This window comes from Anolis sagrei, chromosome 3 (genome assembly GCF_037176765.1).
Source record: "Anolis sagrei isolate rAnoSag1 chromosome 3, rAnoSag1.mat, whole genome shotgun sequence".
Lineage (NCBI taxonomy): Eukaryota > Metazoa > Chordata > Lepidosauria > Squamata > Dactyloidae > Anolis > Anolis sagrei.
Window position 1 is genome coordinate 196,525,709 of NC_090023.1, and position 24,193 is coordinate 196,549,901.

At 40.5% G+C, this 24,193-nt stretch overlaps 1 protein-coding gene across 1 annotated transcript in view; it reads left to right on the forward strand.

Annotated features, from left to right (window-relative positions):
* ADAM12 (ADAM metallopeptidase domain 12) overlaps positions 1 to 24,193 on the forward strand; it is a 288,191-nt gene that overhangs the window by 241,520 nt on the left and 22,478 nt on the right. Inside the window, exons 13-16 of the mRNA XM_060768619.2 lie at positions 5,230 to 5,319; positions 5,877 to 6,072; positions 16,656 to 16,764; positions 16,869 to 17,067. Of these exons, the coding sequence (XP_060624602.2) occupies positions 5,230 to 5,319; positions 5,877 to 6,072; positions 16,656 to 16,764; positions 16,869 to 17,067 (594 nt within the window). The remainder of the gene's footprint in view (positions 1 to 5,229; positions 5,320 to 5,876; positions 6,073 to 16,655; positions 16,765 to 16,868; positions 17,068 to 24,193) is intronic.

Consider the following 24,193-nt stretch of genomic DNA (forward strand, 5'->3'; position numbering starts at 1 on the left):
GTTTTCCCCTTATCCTCTTCCCACCGAGGGGGGGGGGCATCTGCTGCCCGGCTTCCCCCCATTGTTGCTGCCACAGCGGTGTAGTACACCAATTCCTCTTCACTTTTGCTACGGATCCCCACTTGAAGTAGATGTACATTGTGGTATGAGAGCCAGTGGGCTCTGTAGCAAAAAATAAAGAGGAACTGGTGTATGATGGGCAATTTGGTCCATCTGATGAGGTCGATAGTCTCTCTCGAGCTTAGAGAAGGCAATGGCAAACCCCTTCTGAATAAATCTTGCAAAGAAAATGCTAGGATAGAATAGTGATACAATTAAGTTGGAGGCACATAAAAACATTAGGCTGAGCGTAATGTGTTCTGATTTGCAAATTGTCTTAGATACACAATATAGTGTTAATATAGTAGGCAGTGATGGCAGATTCTAAGAGACCATGCTAGTAAAATTTGGGGGTAATTCAAGGATTTAAAATATTAATTTCAGGATAAACCAATAGTCTTTACAAGGACGGCTAACTCCCATCTGTGTAGATTTGTATGAACTCTAGACCTTCATGTTCTTGATACTGTTTTAGCCAGACTCTGATACAAGAATCAAATAATCAAAAAACAAGATGGGCCAACAATTTCTGTTCTGTCCATTTTGCTAAAATAATGTCTTTCATCTCTATAAAATATCCATCCAGATTTTCTTTACATTACCAACCAACTGGTTATAGAGTCATGTTGGAAGACCCAGAGATTCCTAGAGAAAGCACCTTTCTAGGAATCTCTAAGCCCTCTATCTTAATTCTATGGTTAACTACCAGAGTCCTGTGGTCAGTAGGGTTCTGTGGTTGACTTCTGCTCTGGATGATCAAGTGATTCCCAAATAAATATTCCCTCATGTTAAAAAGAACCCCAAGTTTTTAATTCACCTTTCCCCCACTTCCATGGGAGTTCTGCACTCCTAAGCCCTACGAAAGTGGAGGGCCTACTGTGCATTGTGTTCATGGACATTTTCCTATCCTGGCACTGACCTGGAGAATCCTGCTTATCAGCAGATTTTGGATCATCTCACTTCAAGTGATGCCTTAGGCACAAATCCTCCTTTCCTTCTGAACATTTAAGGTCATAGTGCTGTTGGTACCAAGGTGATCTGCAATAGCAGAAAAATAGTATCCGGATAAAAATTAAATTCAAAACAACAACAACACAAATTATGATCATCCTGTGTTTCAGAGATGTATGCATTCATTAGCAAGTGGAACACAAGCAATTGCTTGGCTCAGATACTGGCAGAGAGGTTGTTTGTGTAGTCAATAATCAAAGTCATTCCAGAGTCTCCACCTGATATTTGGATTGAGCAAAATGAATGTGTTCCACTTCCTGCCAGTTCTTAATGGAGTAAAACAAGATAACTCCACCCATTCTGATTAGATATTTGAAGAGTACATTCTGCATTTATCTTTCATCAGCAATAAATAGCAGATTCACTGCATTTGAACAAAAGACTAGGGGGGGGGGGGGAAGTATGGGAGATAGACACCAAGAAGATGAAATTATATCAGACAAAATAGAAAAGATTACACATTGAAGGGCTGACCAAGGGCAAGATGGATGGATGGTATCCTTGAAGTGACTGGCTTGACTCTGAAGGAGCTAGGGGTGGTGACAGCCAACAGGGAGCTCTGCCATTGGCTGGTCGATGAGGTCACGAAGAATCAGAAGCGACTGAATGAATAAATAACAAAACACATTGAGAAGAAGAACCCATAAGCAACTTACACAGACAGCCTTGGGCCTCCACAAACAGGCTGTTGTTCCAAGTGCTGAGAAGCCTTCAAAGGCACTCCTTCAACTGACATTGCAGGTTAGAGAGAGCGCCATGAACATTTAGCCCAAACGCTGCCAATGTCCTCCCAAAACGCTACAGCCCACCACCCAAGGAATGCTTTCATTGGGGGAGAATTCCATCCTAGATTTGATGTGTTCCCTCCACCCCAAGCAGGCATCCCAGGGGTCCTTGTGTGGAATTTGCATGACCCCACCCACTGCCTCTTCCTTAACCCTTTCCTACCCTTTCCTATGGCACACAGCAAACCAGAGGAATTGATCAGCAACTGAACAGACTGGAGGGGTTTGGGGGATTGACACAACGGAGATCCAGAGCACACAGAACCAACATGGCCAACTGTGAATACTGGCTGGGTTTGGGGTGATTGCCCTTGCAAACTAGGAGTTGTAGTTCACCCTTATCCAGAGAGTACTGAACCCAGTTGATAATCGGATCTGGACCAAACTTGGCACACAGACCCAACTTGGCCAACTTTGAATAATGGCAGGGTTTGGGAAGTATTGCCCCACAATTCTGGGAATTGTAGTTCACTCACAACCTTATGCATTTTGTAATTGGAGAATGCATTTAAAAAACAAAAGGAAAGACTGTCTTTTCCTAACAAATAATGTTATACATTACCAAACTGATATTACCAATCTTTGAAAAACAAACAATGCCTTTCTCAAATAACCCACACACCACCGGGTCCCGAAGCTAGTAATATATAAATAATTGGGTGGGGGGGGGGAGAGAGAGATACAAGATAATAACTAAACTGGTTGTTTTAGTAAGGGACGTGTGAAGGTTATGGTAGATAACAAACTCCACAGTGTGATGCCATGGCAAGAAAGGCTAATGTTCTTTCAAGCTGCATTAAGAGCAGCATCCTTTCTGAGACTCATGAAACTATAGTAGGATCCTGCTCAGCCGGAGATTAGACCTCATTTAAGTAGTATGCCACTTCTGATCAGTACAAGATAAATTGGAAGCAATTCAGAGGGGATGATAAAGTTCTAGAAGAAATTCACAAAGACATAGTTCTCACCGAGGAAACTAAATGCCAGGCAGAAGTTTTCTAGCCTAGCCGTCTCCATAAAATTTGGTTATCTATGTGCACATTTTAGCCAGAGATATAGATATATGGATGAGAATCCAGTCATTAATTCAGACCTGTGCTCTGATGTGGTTACATGGCTTTAGAATTAAGCCGAAGAAAATTGCAAGTGACATGGTGTGTTAAGCTCAAATTTTCTTTTTTTAAAAAGGATTAACAGCAATATGATAGCAGTTTTGAAAAATGTTAAAAGATCCCAGTAAAGAGAGAAAATAGTTGTTTAATGCCCTGTGAACATAGAACAATTATGTCAACAGCAGACTTCACTAAAGCAGCAGGAAATCACAATCTTAATATCATAAAGTCATTTTTGAGCAGAATCTCAGGGCTATAAAAGAGCTAAAACTTTGTCCAAGTTCATACTTCTGAAGGCTCATGGGGCGTCTGGCAAATTTATAGTCAGTGTGAAATTGTTTGGATATGTCAGATCGTTAGACCTTAGAAAGGCATAAAGGCTCTTGGTGTGCATTTACACTGTGGAATTAATGAAGTTTGACACAACTTTCACTATCATGACTCAGTGCTGTGGAATCCTGGAATTTGTAGTTTGGGGAAGCACTAGAACTCTTTGGTAGAGAAGTCTAAAAACAATGTAAAACTATGGCTCTCATAATACTTAGTTATGGCAGTTAAAGTGGTGTTGCAGTGCATTATTTCTACAGTATAGATGTATCCTTAGAAAAACTCTCAATTCATGGGATTGTGACTGGTTCAGAAAAGACAGCTACAGCTGCATTAATAGTAACCTCTGTGGACAGCTAGAATGCTTTGCAAGAACAGATAAACAGAATAGATAAAATAAAGAGTCCTGGAAACCCACCTGAAGAACATTGGGCAAATCATACGTCTAGAACAGTGGTTCTCAACCTTTCTAATGCCGCATCCCCTTAATACAATTCCTCATATTGTGGTGACCCCCAACCATAAAATAATTTTTATTTCTACTTCATAACTGTAATTTTTCTACTGTTATGAATTGTAATGTAAATATCTGATATGCAGGGTTTGTTTTCATTCACTGGACCAAATCTGGCACAAATACCTTGATACGCCCAAATTTGAAAACTGGTGGGTTGGGGGAAGGGATTGATTTTATCATTTGGGAGTTGTAGTTACTGGGATTTATAGTTCACCTACAATCAAAGAGCATTCTGAACTCCACCAACGATGGAATTGAACCAAACTTGGCACACAGAACTCCCATGACCAACAGAAAATACTGGAAGGGTCTTGTGGGCATTGACCTTCAGTTTTGGAGTTGGAGATGTAGTACATCCAGAAAGCACTGTGGACTCAAACAATGATAGATCTGGACCAAATTTGGCACAGATACGCATTATCCCCAAATGTGAATGAGGAAGAACAATGGACTGGCCTGCAAGAACATCTGGAGTCCTAACCTCTCCCCCAAAGCCCCCAGACCCCTTTGAAAAGTAAAATAAACTTACCTGGCCTTCATAACAGTCTTGGAGCAGCCCTCCTGGCACATAGAAATGACGCACCAGGAGAGCGTGGGGGGGGGGGTGAGCTTCCAGCAGAGCTGCTCTAAGACTGTAATAGAGGCCAGGTAAGTTTATTTTACTTTTTGAAGGCATTTGGGGGCTGTGGGAGAGGGGGTGGGTATTCCCACAGTTTTCCAGAGTAATTTAGTCCAGAAAACTCTAGGCATGATGTCTAGACTGCAGTCCAGACACCAGAAGTAGTGGATTTATCCCACGCCTTCCAAGAAGGCATGAAATAAATCCACTAATTAATTCACTACAAACCAGGGTTTTCCAAGAAGGCGCAGAATAAATCCACTAATTAATTTGCTACAAACCAGGGTTTGTAGCGGAAAACCAGGGTTTTCCTGGTTTGTAGCGAATTATTTCGGGATTGTCCAGGACATCATCTGGACAGCCCCTTCTTTATTGTGGGAGTTACCAAAATAAAGTGACTGTCTAGATGTGCCCTAAGCTATGTTTAGTGCGTACATGTCAAAAAAAAAGGATATAACAAGCCAACACACCCAAATTGGGTTTGACAGTTTGTTTTGCCATCGCGAGTTGGAGCTGTCACCACTCTTGACCAACAGTAAAACTTTCTTGAAATCATAAAAAGTGAAGCAAGAATTTTTTTAAATAACTTTCTAAGCCCCCCTAAAGAGCACAGGGAAGCATTTGCCAAATATATGTGGGTCTGGATTTGGAGGACTCTGAGCAATTTGACCACCCCTGATCTAAAGTATAGAATTAGGTTGACTTCTGACTTTGGTGCTATTTAATGTTGCTTTCTCGTTTATTGTCTCCTTCTTTTAGGAATGTACGAACCAGTGTTGTAATGCTACTACCTGCACTTTAAGACCAGGAGCCTTTTGCGCCCATGGACTTTGCTGTGAAAACTGCATGGTGAATTTTCTTTATGTTTTGAAGGTGGTCAGGACTCTAACCTTAGCTGTGATGCCTTTCCAGGGAGATCTTGCGTGCTGAAGAAGTCACCGACACCTTGCCTACAGCACTATGCATATTTTTTCCAACTTTCACAAAAATCCAATTCAACACTTCACAGCTTTTCCCCACAATGTCTACTTTTATTTTATTCATCTATTGATAATATTAAAACAACAAGCCTTTAAATTTTATGTCCACTTAAATAGCACGACTATTGCAGAGTCATTTGAGGGCTTGAGCTGTGTGTTTCTGTATGCACAGTGTGTCAGAAGCCTTGTGCTTGCATGTTCCTTTGAGAGGAGTGAAGGAGGCCCTTTGGAAGTATATCGTAAACAACTGTGCAGTATATCAAACAGATGCATTTAAATGCAGTGTCACCTTTAGACTGTACTTAATGGAAACTTGGTGCAGAGGCTTAGGGAGATGGGAAGGGGGGAGCATTAGTCTGCAGCATAAATTTCAATGTGCGGTACGTTTTATTGATTGGAATTGCAATCACTTCATTCTTCCTGCAGCTGAAGCCAGCGGGCATCTTATGCAGGGATGCCAGTAATTCCTGTGACCTTCCCGAATTCTGCACTGGAGGCAGCCCTCACTGCCCAGCCAATGTTTACTTACATGACGGACATTCCTGCCACAGGGTGGATGGATACTGCTATAATGGCATGTGCCAAACCCATGAACAGCAATGCATCACACTCTGGGGGCAAGGTGAGCTGTAGCTTCTGGTTGTTCTCTTGACAGTTATCCTCAAGACATTTCTATAGATATATTTCTCTCCCTCCCTCCCTCTGTCTCTCTCTATTACATTTGTCCACTCTCTAACTACTGGTATGTGTCCATTCTCTCTAGATATTTATTCACTCTCTAGATCAGTAATTCTCAACCTTCCTAATGCCGCGAACCCTTAATACAGTTCCTCATGTTGCGGTGACCCCCAACCATAAAGTTATTTTCATTGCTACTCCATAACTGTAATTTTGCTACTGTTATGAATCATAATGTAAATACGATATGCAGAATGTATTTTCATTCACTGGACCAAATTTGGCACAAATACTCGATACACCCAAATTTGAATACTGGTGGGGTTGGGGGGGGGGTTGATTTTGTCATTTGGGAGTTGTAGTTGTGAGATTTATAGTTCACATACAATCAAAGAACACTCTGAACTCCACCAATGATGGAATTGAACCAAACTTGGCATGCAGAACTCCCTTGACCAACAAGAAAATACTAGAAGGGTTTGGTGGGCATTGACCTTGAGTTTGGGAATTAAGTTCACCTACATCCAGAGAGCACTGAGGACTCAAAAATGATGGATTTGGGCCAAATGTGAACACTGGTGGAATTTGGGGAAAATTAACCTTGACATTTGGGAGTTGTAGTTTCTGGGATTTATAGTCCATCTACAATCAAAAACCATTCTGAACCCCACTAACAATAGAATTGAGCCAGACTTGCCACACAGAATGCCCATGACCAAGAGAAAATACTGTGTTTTCTGATGATCTTTGACGACCCTTCTGACACTCCCTCACACACACACCCCCCCCCCCAGGAGTCCCAACCCCCAGGTTGAGAAACGCTGCTCTAGATAATTATCCATAATAGCAAATCAATGGTGTTTGATATTTGGAGAAGGCAAGCCCTTCCTGATAAGAATGAGCTTGTATCCTTTACCTGTGACTGTGAGCCCTTCCATCCCAGAATATCAAGGCAGAAAATCCCACAATATCTGCTTTGAACTGGTTATCCGGGTTATCCGAGATCACACTTAGATAATGTGGGATTTCCTGTCTTGATATTCTGGGATATAGGGCTGTGTGGAAGGACCCATGGATACATCTCAGGCTTTTTTTTTTTTTTTGTCCCTGAAGAATTGTAGACATTTATCATTTTCGCCAATTCAGCCTTGAGTTTTCATAAATATCAGTTGTAATTCAGTGCTCCATGGGTGTCTTCCATTCCAACTGAACCAAAATGAACAGAGGTCATACCGACGCTTACTGCTTAGGTCACTCCTTTAATGAGAATTTAACATAGGCTTAAATACAACCTGGATCTGTCCAAGCTGCTTCCAAACAAAGGATGATCACCAGTAGCCCTTTCCAAATACCGTGTCCACTGGGAACATCTGAATCCTTCCAAGAGTTGGGGTTAATTTACCTTGCCTCAGTTTACTTAACTGCAAAATGCAAAGGCTAGCCCACTTTTCAGAAATAATTACTGTAATGTTTGCTTAAGTACTCAGAGATTTCTGGGATGAAAGCCACTGTGTAAGTGTATAGCATTAACTATGCAAACATAACTAATAGCTGCTGCTGAATTAGAATGCAATCATGCCACCAATTGCATTTCCATCAGTGCTAGAAACTAACTTGGACACTTTTCAGCTGACATTGTATTTCTAATCAAGGACAGTGGCATTGTACCAGAAAACTTCATATCCATTTGTTCTAAACTTAATCTGTATGTTAATTTGTATGTTGGAAACTTTTACCTACCCTCCACTCCCAACATGCTGTGTCTTTTGTTCTCCCCTCACTCCCCTTCATGGCTCGTGATGGTTCCCAGCATTTCCAAGAAGGTCTCACTATTGGCTCTTCTGGCTGGAGCATCTGAGGACCCTTCCACACAGCGGAATAAAATCCCACATTTTCTGCTTTGAACTGTAATATATGGCAGTGTGGACTCAGATAACCTAGTTCAAAGCAGATATTGTGAGATTTTCTATCCTGATATTCTGGGTTATATGGCTGTGTGGAAGGGCTAAAATATCTGATAACCCATCACAGAAATAATTCTTTAGAGAGGGAGGGGGGAGGGAGGATAGGAGCTCATCTTTGCCTTCCCCTACTTCCTTCTCTGTATCCGCAGTAGTGGCAGCTAATCGCCTCTCAACAAAGGATTCTCCCAGGCAGTAACAAGCCACACCTAAAAACTGTCAGGCCATCAGATGCTAATCAAGGTGGCCAGTTGAAACATTCACAACTAGCTCCAACAGACAAGAATTTTTTCTCCCACCCTGGACTTTCCACAGATATGTAAACCCAATTTTCCTAGTTTCCAACAGACCTCACAACCTCTGAGGATGCCTGCCACAGATGCAGGTGAAACATCAGGAGAGAATGCTTCTAGAACATGGCCATACAACCCGAAAAACCTACAACAACTCAATTGACTGTCTGGGGGCCCTTCCACACAGCCCAATATCCCAGAATATCAAGGCAGAAATTCTCACATTATCTAAGTATGGACTCAGATAACCCAGTTCAAATCAGCTATTGTGAGATTTTCTACCTTGATATTCTGAAATATAGGACTGTGTGGAAGGGCCCAAGGGCATCCTAAAAGGGTACGCAAAGAAAATTAGTTAAGACATGAGTAAAAAAAATAAGGCACTTCTAGCAATTGTTGCTACCTTAACTTGAATAATCTTTCTAAAATAAATTAAGCTGGATGCTTTCAGTTTATCTCTTTCATTGTTTTAGCACCCTTCTACACAGCCATATAACCCAGAATATCAAGGCAGATAATCCTCAATACCTGCTTTGAACTGGGTTATCTGAGTCCATACTGCCATATAACCCATTTCAATGTGGATTTTATACAGCTGTGTGGAAGGGAGGGGCCTTAGTTTCTAACACTGTAGTATCATTTAAAAGATAGTGTAGTAATGGTATGATAATAACAGTAATAGTAGTAGCAGCAGGATGATTTCATTTATGGTTTTTACTGTATTCTACTAACTAAAAGCCACTTAGGCACTAATTATGTAGAAAACACAGGCTATGCATATTGTCAATAGAATTAATAGCCAAAGCTAGCAAAACACCGATAATAAGCTCCAAACGTGCCTTCTGGATCTATTTATATCATTTTATAACCCCAGGCAGGTAGATGTTCTTTCCTAACAGTTTTGTTTAGTGTTTTTGTAATTGTTTAAGATGGTAGAAATAACATCTTGAGGCCTCAAAAATCTCAGTAGAGACTCGATTGTTTTAATAATTCAGATGGTTCAAGCTTTGAAATACGTATATAGTTAATCCCAAATAGAGTAAACCCATGGGATTTATCTACCTATTGACTCCTTATTCAACAGTTGATTCAAAGAATCCACTCTAGTTGGGACTAATCAACTAACTCAAGCCACATGGTCAGCAGTATACTATTCCCCTCCCTCCTTCCATTTTTTTCTTCCCTCCCTCCAGTCCAGGGGTCTTATTTGTAGTGCAAAAAAATACTTAAAAATAATACAATAATTAAAATGAAGAACAATTTTAACAAATATAAACTTATTAGTATTCCAATGGGAAAGGTGGGCCTGCCTCTGGCTGATGAGATAAGGTTGTTGTTGTTGTTGTTGTTGTACTGTGCTTTCAAGTCATTCCAGACTTAGGTTGACCCTGAGCGGGGGCCGGGTAAATGACCTTGGAGGGCTGTATCTGGCCCTCGGGCCTTAGTTTGAGGACCCCTGCTCTAGCCAACTTGCAAAGGACAAGCTTTCAGAATGGGCTAAATATTACTGAAATAGTAAACTGAGACCTTGATATCCCCCGTGAATGCCCAAATTCATGAATGTTCAAGTCCTATTGTAAACAGGAGCATAGCACAATGGTGCTCCTTATGTAAACTGGCAAAATCATGGTTTGCTTTGGAATTAAAAAATGTTTTCAAGTCTAGTATCCACAGATTCTTGAATCCATGGATACAGAATCTGTGGATACGGAAGGCCAAGTTTATTTACCGGGACTGTGGTGCAGCTGGCTGGGAGTCAGCTGCATTAAGATCACTACTGACCGAAAGGTCATGAGTTTGAAGCCAGCCCAGGTAGGAGTGAGCTTCTGACCAAAATTGTGTAGCTTGTTGTTGAACTTTGCAGCCTCAAAGACAGTTGCATCTGTCAAGTAGGAAATTTAGGTACCACTTATGTGGGGATGCTAATTTAACTGATTTACAAGGCCATAAAAATCTCCAGGAAGTATTCAAAGAATGAGGACGTACTTCATCAGTGTCACAAACAGACGGTGAAGCAATAGCTCCCCTGGTGGCCAGAAGCTGGACTGTTAAATAGCCTCTCTGTGTTTGTCTATATATGTTGTGTGTCTATGGCACTGAATGTTTGCCATGTATTGTTGTTGTTCATTCGTTCAGTCGTCTCCGACTCTTCGTGACCTCATGGACCAGCCCATGCCAGAGCTCCCTGTCAGCTGTCACCACCCCCAGCTCCTTCAAGGTCAAGCCAGTCACTTCAAGGATGTCATCCATCCATCTTGCCCTTGTTCGGCCCCTCTTCCTTTTACCTTCTACTTTCCCCAGCATAATTGTCTTCTCTAGGCTTTGCTGTCTCCTCATGATGTGGCCAAAGTACTTCAACTTTGTCTCTAGTATCCTTCCCTCCAGTGAGCAGTCGGGCTTTATTTCTTGGAGGATGGACTGGTTGGATCTTCTCGCAGTCCAAGGCACTCTCAGAACTTTCCTCCAACACCACAGCTCAAAAGCATCTATCTTCCTTCTATACGTACATTGTAATCCGCCCTGAGTCCCCTGCAGGGTGAGAAGGGTGGAATATAAATCCTGTAAATAAGTAAATAAATAAATGAATTTAGCAAGCTTCTCTTCAAGACAGTGCAAGTTTTTATAGACAACTCTGTCTTTAAAAAAATGCTATTTTTGCCCTTTTTAATTAAATTGAAACTTTTAATACTTTATTTTTTAAAGTCACATTGCTATAGATTTGTCCTATCGATAATGATACAATTGAATGTTCCAAGCATTTGGATATTATCTACTGCTTCTATTGGAATATACAGGAGGCACTTAGATATGCAGATAAATCTGCTGGCAAGAGAGACATTATTGATTTTCCTAGGGAAAGGGGTGCATTAACTTTTTAAAAACTGGAACTTTCTTTCCATCATATAAATGCATCCTTGCTTGAAGGGCATGAGTATGCACAAGGGTGCCTGTACATTTTTCAGTGGAATCCTTTGTGATGATGAAGAAATATAAGTGCCTTTGACGGTGGCATAAATGGTAGTGTGTCCTTTGGAGGTGAAGCCATTTTGATGAAAGAAGCACATTGATTAAGTGGATAATCACCTACCACGATGGACAGCCAAGAACCTACTGAAAATGCACATAATACTTGAATGTTTCAATGCAAATTTAGATCCAGATTTCCTTTTCTTTCTGAAAATGAACTTCAAGCAGTCTTAACAGTATAGCAGTCTTCCCAAGAGCATCTTACAGCGCTCAGTGTTATTCATGTGCATTCAGAGGTCCCTTTCTCAGGGCCCTTCCACAAAGCCATATAACCGAGAATATCAAGGCAGAAAATCCACAATATCTGCTTTGAACTGGGTTATCTGAGTCCACACTGCCATATAATCCAATTCAATGTAGATATTTTACAGCTGTGTGAAAGAGGCCTAAGAGTGCAACCCTAATAAATCTGCTGTAGAGACAAATCCCGTGGTTATCAAAACTAGAACCAACCATCGACTGAATTTTGCAGGCCAAAGAAGTATTCCTACCACCGGCCCTAAATCCCATAGTTAAGAATCTAGAGGAAATAGCTCACAGTGTTATTCTTTGGTGTGTTAAGAGTGAGTAAAGTAAAATGTAGAAATACCTTATTCGTTTTGTTCCATAAATTGCCTACTGCATCTTAATAATATTGATCCATGTCAGAAAAATCCAAAGGAGACATTGACCTTTAAACCATACAGATATTATTTGCTTAACAATACAGTGTTCTGGCCTTTTAACAAATCTATTTGTAGCTGCAACATCCTGAAATCTGTTGAGCATCCCATAGGTTTCAAAAGAAGGTCGCACAGCTGAACTAGGGTGGCTGAATAGCAAAGTACTTTTGATTTCCAGATGTTGTGGATAAACAGGAAAGGAATGCCTTCATTATGTGCCTGTGATGTACTGAACTAGATGAACTTTCTTGTTTTAGCTGCATAATTGTATTGCACTTAAAGGGTGGAGAAAGAGATTGGTTGTCTTCTGTAAAAAAATAAACACTTCTTCGTAAAAACATTGATAGATAATCCCAGTTCATGGTGTTTTCAAGCCTCAAAAATCAAGAGGGAAATGTCCTTGATGCTTTTCTATTTATTCTTCCTCGAACTCCCCAGAAAGATTTCTGCATGTTCATGTTCCACCTGACTGTATTTGCCTTTCATTGAGCAATCAGGAAAAATAGTCAAATAATCCACTTTATTCCTGTGTTGGTTGATGTTATTCAGCAAATCAATAAATGATTATTGTGTTTATGATTCATCCTTTTGAGATGAAAGCTCAGGCTTACTTCTTGTTGTTGTTTTTTAAAAAATGTTCCAGATGTGAGATACCTTGAGGACATCCCATTTCCGAGAGAGATCTAATGATGTTCCAGCCTCTTTGATACAAAAGATTTCAGTCTTTTGTCTTCCTCTAAATTACCAGTTTATAGTAAAACAAATATAATTTGATGCATGAAAGATACAATTTTTCCCTCCAGGAATCTCTTCTATTTCGTGGATATCTCAGTCACCCAGTAATCAAACACCAATATGTTATTTTGAACTCTCCTTCTTCAGGCAAGATGCTTGAAGCTTGATAAAATCTTTTTGTATATAAATATGTTGGTTGAACACATGGACTGAATTTTAGTAAGGTTGTCAGGAGTACCCATTCGCATGACATATAATTTCATCCATTATATGTACAGGCAGCCCCCAAGTTATAAACAAATAGGTTCTGTAGGTTTGTTCTTAAATTGAATTTGTTTGTACAGGCCCGTAGCCAGGATTTCATTTCGGGGGGAGCTGAATTTTTTTTCAGGGGGGGGTTTGGGGGGGTGAGTTTCGGGGGGGGGGCTGAGTCTGAGTGAAAGAGGGTCTAGCCTAGCAAACCTTTTGTATCATTACCCCAATACCCCCATGCATATGGGATATATTGAGTATGGTGATCAGATCATGTTATTAATAAACATAACAGTTTAAATAATGCACCAATAAGGCCTTTTCGCGAACCACCATGAAAATTTCGGGGGGGGCTGAAGCCCCCCGAGCTCCCCCCCTGGCTACATGCCTGTGTTTGTAAGGCAGAACAGGTACATTTTTAAGTGTAACTCTAGCCATATATGTGTGTGCGCGCACGCATATATCTATCTATATCTATCTTTTGGTTAGCATTGATAAACGGTAACACCTCTGTAGTGTTTGTTTTGCTGTCTGTGCCCCATTCAGAAGATTTTGCCTCTTTCTGTCCCTGTAATTATTGGATTTTGAAAAATGTGGCTTGTTGTTGAAACAAAGATTGGTGAGAAAACTTCATTGGAGACATCTTTTCCCCATAATAACTCTTCCAGGAGTGAATTTCCCTTCCGAGGGGTTGATTTATTTCACTTCCTGTTGTCTCACCCCCATAGGGTACCCCAAGTGGCCAGTTACTGGTCAAAGGACATTTAGCATAATGCCAAATTTTTAAACCTTTGTTTGTGTTTTATATATATTTTAAATGTACCCTCAGAATTTGCTTCTGACATGATAAATAAATAAATAAATAAATAACCCGTTCTTAACTATGAGTCATTTGTAAGTCAAATGTTTGTAATTCAGGGACTGCCTGTATTCTGTTTTTTTATGTACGACACCTACAAGCTGAAGTACACAGGGACAGACATATTCCCACAAGCGCACACATGCATTTAGGATTAGGAATGGCCAAGTTTTCAGTGTTTCTGAGATTCTGAGAAAAAATATTCATCTTCAAATTGACCAAGACTTGTGCATATATTTTAAAAATAAATAAAAATGTGTATAGCTGTAGAACACATGGAAACATACTTTAATCAATGGGAACATGCATATTCCTACATCTGTTCTTTGCCAGGAAAAAAACCCCTATATATTTGCTGTACAAAAGGATGTTTCTTGCATGGGAAAAGCATGAATATCTTCTTATCAATGAGTTACAATAGTGTTAAGTCCTATGTACATAATTGTAATTTCATCTTTTTTTAGTTGTTGGGAAAGTCAGTATTTTTTGCTGAGTGCAACAACCAATAACAACTTATTATAATAATAACTTTATTCTTGTATCCTGCCACCATCTCCCCAAAGGGACTTGGGGTGGCTTACAAATCCTTCCCCTGAAACTCACTTTTCAGGTAATACTCACACACCAACATGACCATTTCCATGAGGTTGGAGTACAAGGTATCATACTGTGATGTATCCAACAAATTTCCCACAGCTGGGCATGCTACAAGGACATCATCTGCAGAGGAAGAAACCTATGGATGCTCATTGTAGCATGTCCAACTAAAGGAAATCGTTGAATAAACATGGATGTGGCTGTGTTTCGGGGCCATGTGACTTTAAATGTGGATTTGATGGGGTAATACTGAAAGATGTAACATACCGGTTGTACATTTCAAAATGCAGGAACTCAGCCCACATCTATTGTGCAAACACACAATGTAGGACACACACATTAGTGCTGTTGAACTTCAAAACACAGTATCCTTAGTCATCATAGCCACCATGACGAATCCTGGGAGTTTTGGCCAATATTTAGAAGGCTGCATGATTCCACCTGTTATATAGAATCTTTCCCCAAGTTCCTTTGGGGAGATGGTGGCGGAATATAAATGATGGTGATGGTGATGGTGATGGTGATGGTGATGGTGATGGTGATGGTGATGATGATGATGATTATTATTATTATTATTATTATTTGTTGGGAATATTAGCTATTGCCAGAAGCTTGCTAGCAAAATGCTAGAGTTGGAAGCAGTCATTCATAATGGAAGTATGAATCACAATATTGTGGCAAACTGAATCAGGCATTTTACATATCACACATCCCATTTATTGCGGTAACTCCTGCAATAAAGAAGGGGCTATCCTGATGACGTCCTGGACAATCCCGAATTACTTCGCTACAAACCAGGAAAACCCTGGATTGTATTAGATAGTGGATTTAATTCATGCCTTCTTGGAAGGTGTGGGATAAACCCACTATTTCCAGACGGTTTGGTGTGGAAAACTGTGGGAATACCCACCCCCCCCCCTCCCACAAAGCCCCCAAAGCCCATTGAAAAGTACAGAAAACTTACCCGGCCTCCAGTACACTGTTGCAGCTGCTCTCCTGGTGCGTAGAAATGGTGTGCCAGGAGAGTTGGGGGGGAGGTATGAGCAATTTACCTCCCCCCCCCCCCCGGTTCTCCTGGCATGTCATTTCTACATGTCAGGAGAGCAGCTGCAACAGTGTACTAGAGGCTGGGTAAGTTTTCTTTACTTTTCAAAGGGGTTTGCGGGCTGTAGGGGAGGGGGGAGGGCCTCCAGATGTTCTTGTGAGCCAGTCACATGAGAGCATCTGGGGACCCACCTCAGAAAGTGCGTGCCACATTTTTAAAACGTGAATGATCCTGTGATAAAGGGCTGTCTGGAACCACCCTTAAAGAAGATGTGCTTCCTATAGGAAGACAAAAGACAAAGACTATGAGATTAAAAAGAGGTGCACTCACATAAAAGAAGAGCCACTCCAATCCTCCTGTTTTTTTTTATGGGTGACAGTCCTGGAGAATAAGCATATATCTTTCATCCCAATACTATAGTTGGAAAGAATTGAACATATGGGTGTCTGTTCCAGACCTTAGAAAAGTTTCCATAAAAGGAGCACAAAAACGGACAGGTATTTTTGAAGGACATTTTTTTTTTGTCATCATAGTGTTATAGTGACAGGAGATGCCATATCTGGAGGTATTTTGCATTCTATGCAGCTTTTAAAGGTAAAAGAGTCATCACAAGCTCTGTGCTTGTCAAACCTAACTAGATTATAATGTATATCTAACACTACTCACTTTCAGCAAGCAGATTTCAATTCAAAAGAGCAAGATTCGAAGCATCCAAAATGTTTAGGCTTCTGAAACTGACACAATAGAGCAAGACAACTATTTGGCAGCTGCTGTCATGATCAATGGAAGTTGTGAAAGAACCATAACCATAGCCGTCTTTCATGATTTTGGGGGCCCCAGTGTTTAGACAGAATGTAATCCTTCCTCTAATCTTTACCTCTCTTTCCTCCCTGTATATAGCTGTATAAAATCCAGATTGTCTGCCTTGAATTGGATGCTCTAGCAATGTAGACTCAGATAATCCAGCTCAAAGCAGATAATGAGGATTCTCTGCCTTGCTATTCTGGATTATATGGCAATATATAAGGGCCCTACGACAATGGTGTCTGAATTATGTATAATTTATATTCTTAAAATGCTTTTGCCTCTGTTTTAGGTGCCAAGCCTGCTCCTGGAATATGCTTTGAAAGAGTCAATTCTGCAGGTGATCCTTACGGAAATTGTGGCAAAGATTCCAAAAGTTCCTTTGCCAAGTGTGAAGCCAGGTATTGCATGTAATAAATTGTTGGCCAATAGAGAAGTCTATGAAGCTCTAGCAGTGGTAGATATGTTGCCGTTAAAATGACTTGTGCTATTTGTTCCCCTGTAGAGATGCTAAGTGTGGAAAAATTCAATGTCAAGGTGGAGCAAATCGACCTGTAATTGGTACCAATGCTGTCTCCATAGAAACAAACATCCCACTACAGGAAGGCGGCAGAATCCTGTGCCGTGGAACTCATGTTTACCTGGGAGATGACATGCCTGACCCTGGTCTTGTCCTCATTGGAACCAAGTGCGCAGATGGAAAAGTATGGTTTAGAATATTTTCCTCAAAATGTATATGCCTAAAACAAGGAAAGTATAGACCTCCCAAACTATTTTGGGCGGTCATTAGACCTCCCAAACTATTTTTTTTCAATTCTCCCTCTCAGGCTGGATTTACACTGCCATATAATCCAGTATCTTATCCCAGATTATCTTCTTAGAACTGGATTATAGATGCTTTTGATGCTTTTGTACTGTGGTGTTGGAGGAAAGTTCTGAGAGTGCCGTGGACTGCGAGAAGATCCAACCAGTCCATCCTCCAGGAAATAAAGCCCGACTACTCACTGAAGGGAAAGATACTAGAGACAAAGTTGAAGTACTTTGGCCACATCATGAGGAGACAGCAAAGCCTAGAGAAGACAATTATGCTGGGGAAAGTGGAAGGCAAAAGGAAGAGGGGCTGACCAAGGGCAAGATGGATGGATGGCATCCTTGAAGTGACTGGACTGACCTTGAGGGAGCTGGGGGTGGTGACGGCCAGGCATGTAGCCAGGGGGGGCTCGGGGGGCTTCAGCCCCCCCGAAATTCTCATGGTGGTTCACGAAAAGGCCTTACTGGTGCATTATTTAAACTGTTATGTTTATTCATATCATGATCTGATCACCATACTCAATATATCCCATATGCATGGGGGTATTCGGGTAATGATACAAAAGGTTTGCTAGGCTAGACCCTCTTTCACTCAGACTCAGCCCCCCCCCCCCGAAACTCAGCCCCCCCAAACCCCTCCCTGAAAATTTTTTAGCCCCCCCCCCCCCCCCCGAAACGAAATCCTGGCTACGGGCCTGGTGACGGCCGACAGGGAGCTCTGGAATGGGCTGGTCCATGAGGTCACGAAGAGTCGGAGACGACTGAACGAATGAACAACAACAACAACACACTGCCAGATAATCTGGGATAAGCAGATAATTTGGGATCAGATGCTAGGATATAGGTCAGTGTAGATCCAACCAGAGACTCAACCTAAGCTATCCCCTAAGGATCTTTAAAAGCATAGCTAACATTTAACAATTCTGTCTGAGAGTCTATATAGCTATTGGCCTAGAGTGCTTTTATTGTGCATACTGCATGCCAAGTGGTTGGACTGAATGATCCCTGTAGTCCTTTCCAACTCGGTGATTCTCTGATTTTCCAGAGGAATGTGGCAGAAAACTGCCATGGTCTGTTCATTACATGCCTTCCCTCCCTCCTATTCCTGCCACATCTCTTGAAATATTGGTGCATACACAGTGCAATCTGCCAGCTCCTTTGGAAGGAGGAAATGAGAAAGATGAGAACATGGTTATAACAAGAGCAGCAACTATACCATCCAATACATGCTGACAATAGATAACATGCTCTTTTTGAAAACTGAGTTCCTTGGACCATCATCATCATCATCATCATCATCATCATCTTTAATTACTTATTAATTGCCCTCCATCCGAGATGCTCCAGGCGATTTACATAGCAGAAATTATGCAATTAAGGCATTATGGGAGAAATTACTGAGAAAATCAGCTGGTTCGATTATTTATTTTGTGTCAGAAGCATTGCATTATGTGGGGTTGCCTTTGAAGACTATTCGGAAACTTTAAATGGTCCAGCGGGCTATAGCCAGGTTACTAATGGGAACAGCGCTCAGGGAGCACACAGCTCCTCTGTTGCGCCATCTCCACTGACTGCCAGTTTGCTACCAGGCATAATTCAAAGTGCTGACTTTAGCCTATAAAGCCCTAAACAGTTCCAGCCCAGCTTCCCTCTCCAAACATAACTCTCCTTATGAACCATCTAGGAACTTAAGATCATCTGGGGAGACCCTGCTCTCAATCCCAGCTTCTTTGCAGACACGCCTGGCAGGGTCGAAATACATGGCCTTCTCAGTGGTGGCCCCTCGGACATGAAACTCCCGCCCTAGGGATATTAAATCGACCCCCCTCCCTCCTGGCTTTCCGAAAAAAGTAAAAACTTGGCTCTTCGAACAAGCTTTTGGGAAATGCATAATAGATAAACATGAAAGTATGAAAGAGTGAACATGAAATGGCTAGACAACGCTACTGGAAAATGAGTTTACCAGGACGACACTGGTGATTATATGTTTATAATGGTTTTTTTTTTTTTTTTTTTTATAATTTTGTGCTAAATGTTTTTAATTGTATTTTATGAGTGTTGTGGCATCAGATTGCTGCCAATCTGTAAGCCGCCTTAAGTCGCCTTAGGGCTGAGAAAAGCGAGTTAGAAATACCATAAATAAATAAATAAATAAATAACATTAGTGTAAAACTGATAAAATAGATGGAACACAAGCAGCTAATTAATGTTAGACCAAAAATGGACATCAGCAACCACACTGTCTGTAGCTTTAAGCAGTTCTTCCTCGGTGCACGAGGCGGGGCATTGTGGGCGAACATAGGGATGCTAAATTGTTTGTTCTGCTCCACAGTCACACAAGGTGGAGGCATAAGGAGATGCTAAAACCACTGTTTTCATATCTGTAAAATATATTTTGAATATACACGCTGCCCTCTATATTCACTGGGGTTAGGGGTGCAAGATCCCCACAAAAATAGAAAACCATGAATAAAAAACACTACTTTTTTAACATGAGAGGGCACCTTTCTATTAATCTCTGGACCCTTCAGCATAACTCTGTGGTCATCTTCTATCAGAGGTTGATCATGGAGGGTACATCTACAATGAATATTTAATTCAGTTTTATATCACTTTAAGTGCCATGGCTCAATGCTAAGGAATCCTGTGATTTGTAGTTTGTTCAGTTTCCAGCAAACTTTGACAGAGAAGGCAAAAGTCCTTGAATAACTGTACCTATAATTCTACAGCATTGAGTCATGACAACTAAAGTGATGTCAAATTGCATTAAGTCTACATTAGATGCACCTGGGTTTACATTAGACAACCTAGAGATTCCGAAAACCCTTCTACGCAGCCATATAATCCAGATGATCAAAGCGGATAATCCACATTATCTGCTTTGAACTGGATTACATGAACCTACACTGCCATATAATCCAACGCAACTGCCATGTAAAATCCAGATTATCTGCTTTGAACCGGATTATCTGGTAGCGTAGACTCATATAATTGAGTTCAAAGGCAGATAATGTGGATTATCAGATTTGATAAGGTAGTGTAGAAGGGACCCAAATTTTATCTGGCAGTGTAGAAGGAGCCCTAGAGACCATGTATTCATCAAATCCACAAATAATCAAATTCACAAAAATTAAACATGTAAATGTGGACAGCCATGTTTATTTTCAAAGCCAGGACCAATATTTCTCATGTTGTTTTCATCCCTTATTTGCGAAATGTACAGGAATCCAACCACAGATCGTATACTAAGGAAGGAAGATAAGACTGTTTTTCAGTGCTTTCCTTAAAATTTTTAGCAGCCGCTTTGGTCTGCTTCTCCCAGCAGTACAGCACATTGATGAAGCCAGCCCTGAGGCTAAGGAACGAAAACAATTTCTAATTAAGTAGACTTATTAAAGAATCAAGCAGAGAGAAAGTCAGAAATGATTGCTTTTAAAATAAAAAATGAACATGAACATTCACTAACCAAACTCAGCAGGATCTTTAATGAAGACAGCTTTCAGGCAGGGCAAGGGTGTGGAGCAGCTTCCTCGGGCATAGGTTGTTTCTTCACTTTGCTCATGAGCCTAAACTCCCAAACCATTCAAATGAGGGTTTGTATGAATAGTTCCCAGAGAATGAAATATACACCAAAGAAACAGCAGCCTTGGGAAATCTGGACCTGTGATCTGAGTAGAAGGATACCTTACTTTTCTATGGCAATTTTGGGATAATAGTCACCCCTTGCTTAGAATATGGGTGCAGGTAGATTATTTCTTGCATTACTGTAATGGATCATTTGAGACAGGGTAGGGTGATTTTTTTAAAGATTTAATTGATAAATTTGTCAAACGAAATGTATAAGCATACATTCTTCCCTCTTTTTACAATATCTTAGACAAAAGAGTATGTCATACTATATACAATCTAAGAGTAAAAAAATCAAGAACATCTTTAAGCATATTTCTTATCATTATTTTTAAATTTACATTATAACTTATCCTACATATAGCTCTATCACACACCTTTTATCCACTTATACATGTTTTATTTCTTTATAATTATTATTATACCATTTCCCCCCCCTCTTCTCCTTAGTTTGTGCCCCCTTCATCAGGACCAACCAATTCAGGTTGTTTCACGATTCCAAAATGTCATTGGTTCTGTTGCTGGCTTATACCCCTTTCCCTAATTAAAGAAATACTCAATAAATTCTCCCCATATTTTCCAAAAAATCTGTTTGTTTCCATATTCCCCTTTTAATTTTAATATTGCAAGTTAGGTAAAGGTAAAGGTTTTCCCCTGACATGTAGTCCAGTCGTGTCCGACTCTGGGGAGTGGTGCTCATTTCCATTTCTAAGCCGAAGAGCCGGCGTTGTCTGTGGACACCTCCAAGGTCATCTGGCCAACATGACTGCATGGAGCACCCTTACTTTCCTACCGGAGCGGTACCTATTGATCTACTCACATATGCATGTTTTCGAACTGCTAGGTTGGCAGAAGCTGGGGCTGACAGCGGAAGCTTACACAGCTCCCTGGATTCGAATCTGCGACCTTTCAGTCAACAAGCTCAAAACAAACAATATTGCAAGTTAGCTTATCATTAATAGCTATATTCCAAATTTCCCTATACCATTCTTCTAATTGATTTTTTTCTTTCCAATTTTTTGCTTTTATCAATTTACCTGCCATTATCAAATTAGAAACCAATTCTTTCTCTTCTTGTAAGGGAATTATATTATCATGTATAAGTAATAATGCTAATTTTGGTGTAATCTCAATCTCTATTTTTATTATTGCTCTTATTTCTTTAAATATACTATCCCAAAAATTTTGTATAGTTTTACATGACCACCACATATGAAGGTATGTCCCAATTTCCTGACAGCCTCTCCAGCACTGATTTGAGTATTTTTTATCAATCTTATTTAATCAAATGGGAGTTAGATACCACCTCTATACCACTCCATATGCCTGCCCATTCTTGATTATTCACTTTTTTCCCCAAATCTACTTCCCATACTTCCTTCAAATAATTTATAGATATCACTTACTATACTTTTTCATGTTACATTCTCTTCTTTAGTCTCCCTTTGAGTTATCATCTAGGGTGAATAATTAAACCAGAATATGGAGAAACAACTTCCAGTATTCTGGCATGCATAATGTGCTAGTTCTTCAGGGAGAAGGGTTGAGTTGGGAGAAGTTGGATTTATTACAAACCAACCAAAGTCATCACTCTTTATTTTGAATTCCTTATCCATGGATTCAACCATCCATGGCTGGAAAATATTTTCCACGAAACACCAAAAAAAAAGTCTTGATTTACCATTTTATATCAGGAATGCCCTTTTACTACATTGTATATAATAGGACTTGAGCATCTTTTGGTTTCCAAGGAAAGGCAACGGAACCTAGAATCACACTCCAGCAAATGAGAAGGGCCCACTGTATTACATATGGTGAGTCCATACTCAAATTAAGCCCCATTGTTAGCTTCAGCTAGTTTCATTAGGCATAGGGAATAGTGCCCATTGGATTGGGTGCATATACACTGGAGAATTAATGCAGTTTGACACTACTTTAACTGACATGCCACGGAATCATGGGATTTGGCATTTGGTGACACGTTAGCACTCTTTGGCAAAGAATGGTGAAGAACTGGTAAAACTACAGCTCTCGTGATTCAGTAACATTGAGCCATGACAGTTAAAGTGAAATCAAACTGAATTAATTCTACAGTGTAGATGCACCCAGTGACACTAAGGGCCCATCACACAGCCCTGTATCCTAGAATATCAAGGCAGAAAATCCTACAATATCTGCTTTGAACTGGGTTATCTGTCCATACTCAGAGCCCGTCCAGACAACACCTTTATTGCGGTATCTACCGCAATAAAGGAGGGACTCTCCAGACAACATTCTGGATAGTCCTGAATTAATTCACTACAAACCAGGAAACTCCTGGTTTGTAGTGAATCAATTTGTTAGTGGATTTGTTCCGCGCCTTCTTGGAAGGTATAGGATTAATCCACTATTTCTGAGTCTGGACTGCAGGTACTGCAGTCCAGACAGTATTCCCACAGTTTACCGGGCTAAATAAGCTCAGTAAACTGTGGGAATAACCCCCATCCCCGCAAGCTCCCAAACCCCTCGTCCTGTCACGTAGAAATGATGCACCAGGAGAGCCGGGTGGAGGGAGCAATTTTCTTCCCTCCTCCGAGGCTTGTAATGGAGGTTTTATTGCTTTTCTAAGTGGTCTGGGGGCTTAAGGGGAGGAGATAGAGCCTCTCTTGGGGTAGTCCTGAGACAACATCTGGACACCTACCCTAGGAAGCATGCACTTTCTGGGGTTGGTGTGGACAGGCCCCCAGAAACATCCACCTTTTCTTTAATGTGGATGCTTCTGGAATAAAAAGCAGTCTGGATCTGGTATCAGATAATGTGGGATTTTCTGCCTTGATATTCTGGGATATAGGGCTGTGTGGAAGGGCCCTAAGCCAAAATTTTAAAGAAGACTACAAAAAAATTATAACCTAAAGTTACAAGACAACATCAGGGACTCCTTATAGTTTTGGCTAGTTTCAAGACAGGGTTAAGATTATTTGCAAAGTTAGTTGAGATTACAGAACACAATATCAAGATAATATTCATATAGTTTGAACAAACTAACACTGAAATGAAAATATTTTGCAAAATGGTGCATTCATGAAGCATGTGTCCCAGTGCTCAGTTAAATAGTTTCTTGTCAGCACTTGTAGCAGATCAGTAGTTTGCTGCAGCATGAAAATGTTTGCAAAGAATATATATATTGCTGCTACAATAATTCTTGTCTCAGCATTTTTACATGCCAGTTGATTGCTAGGCTTCTGGCTAAACAAAAAGCCAATTCCATTCATTCTCAATAAACTCTTGGGTATAGGAGAACTCTGCATAAATATAACAGTTTGTCAAACTGTTAATTCAAAACACACAAAGTGAGAACAAGAAAAGGTAGGGCTTAAAGTGTTGGGAATGCAGACTTTTTTGCTTTTTTATACA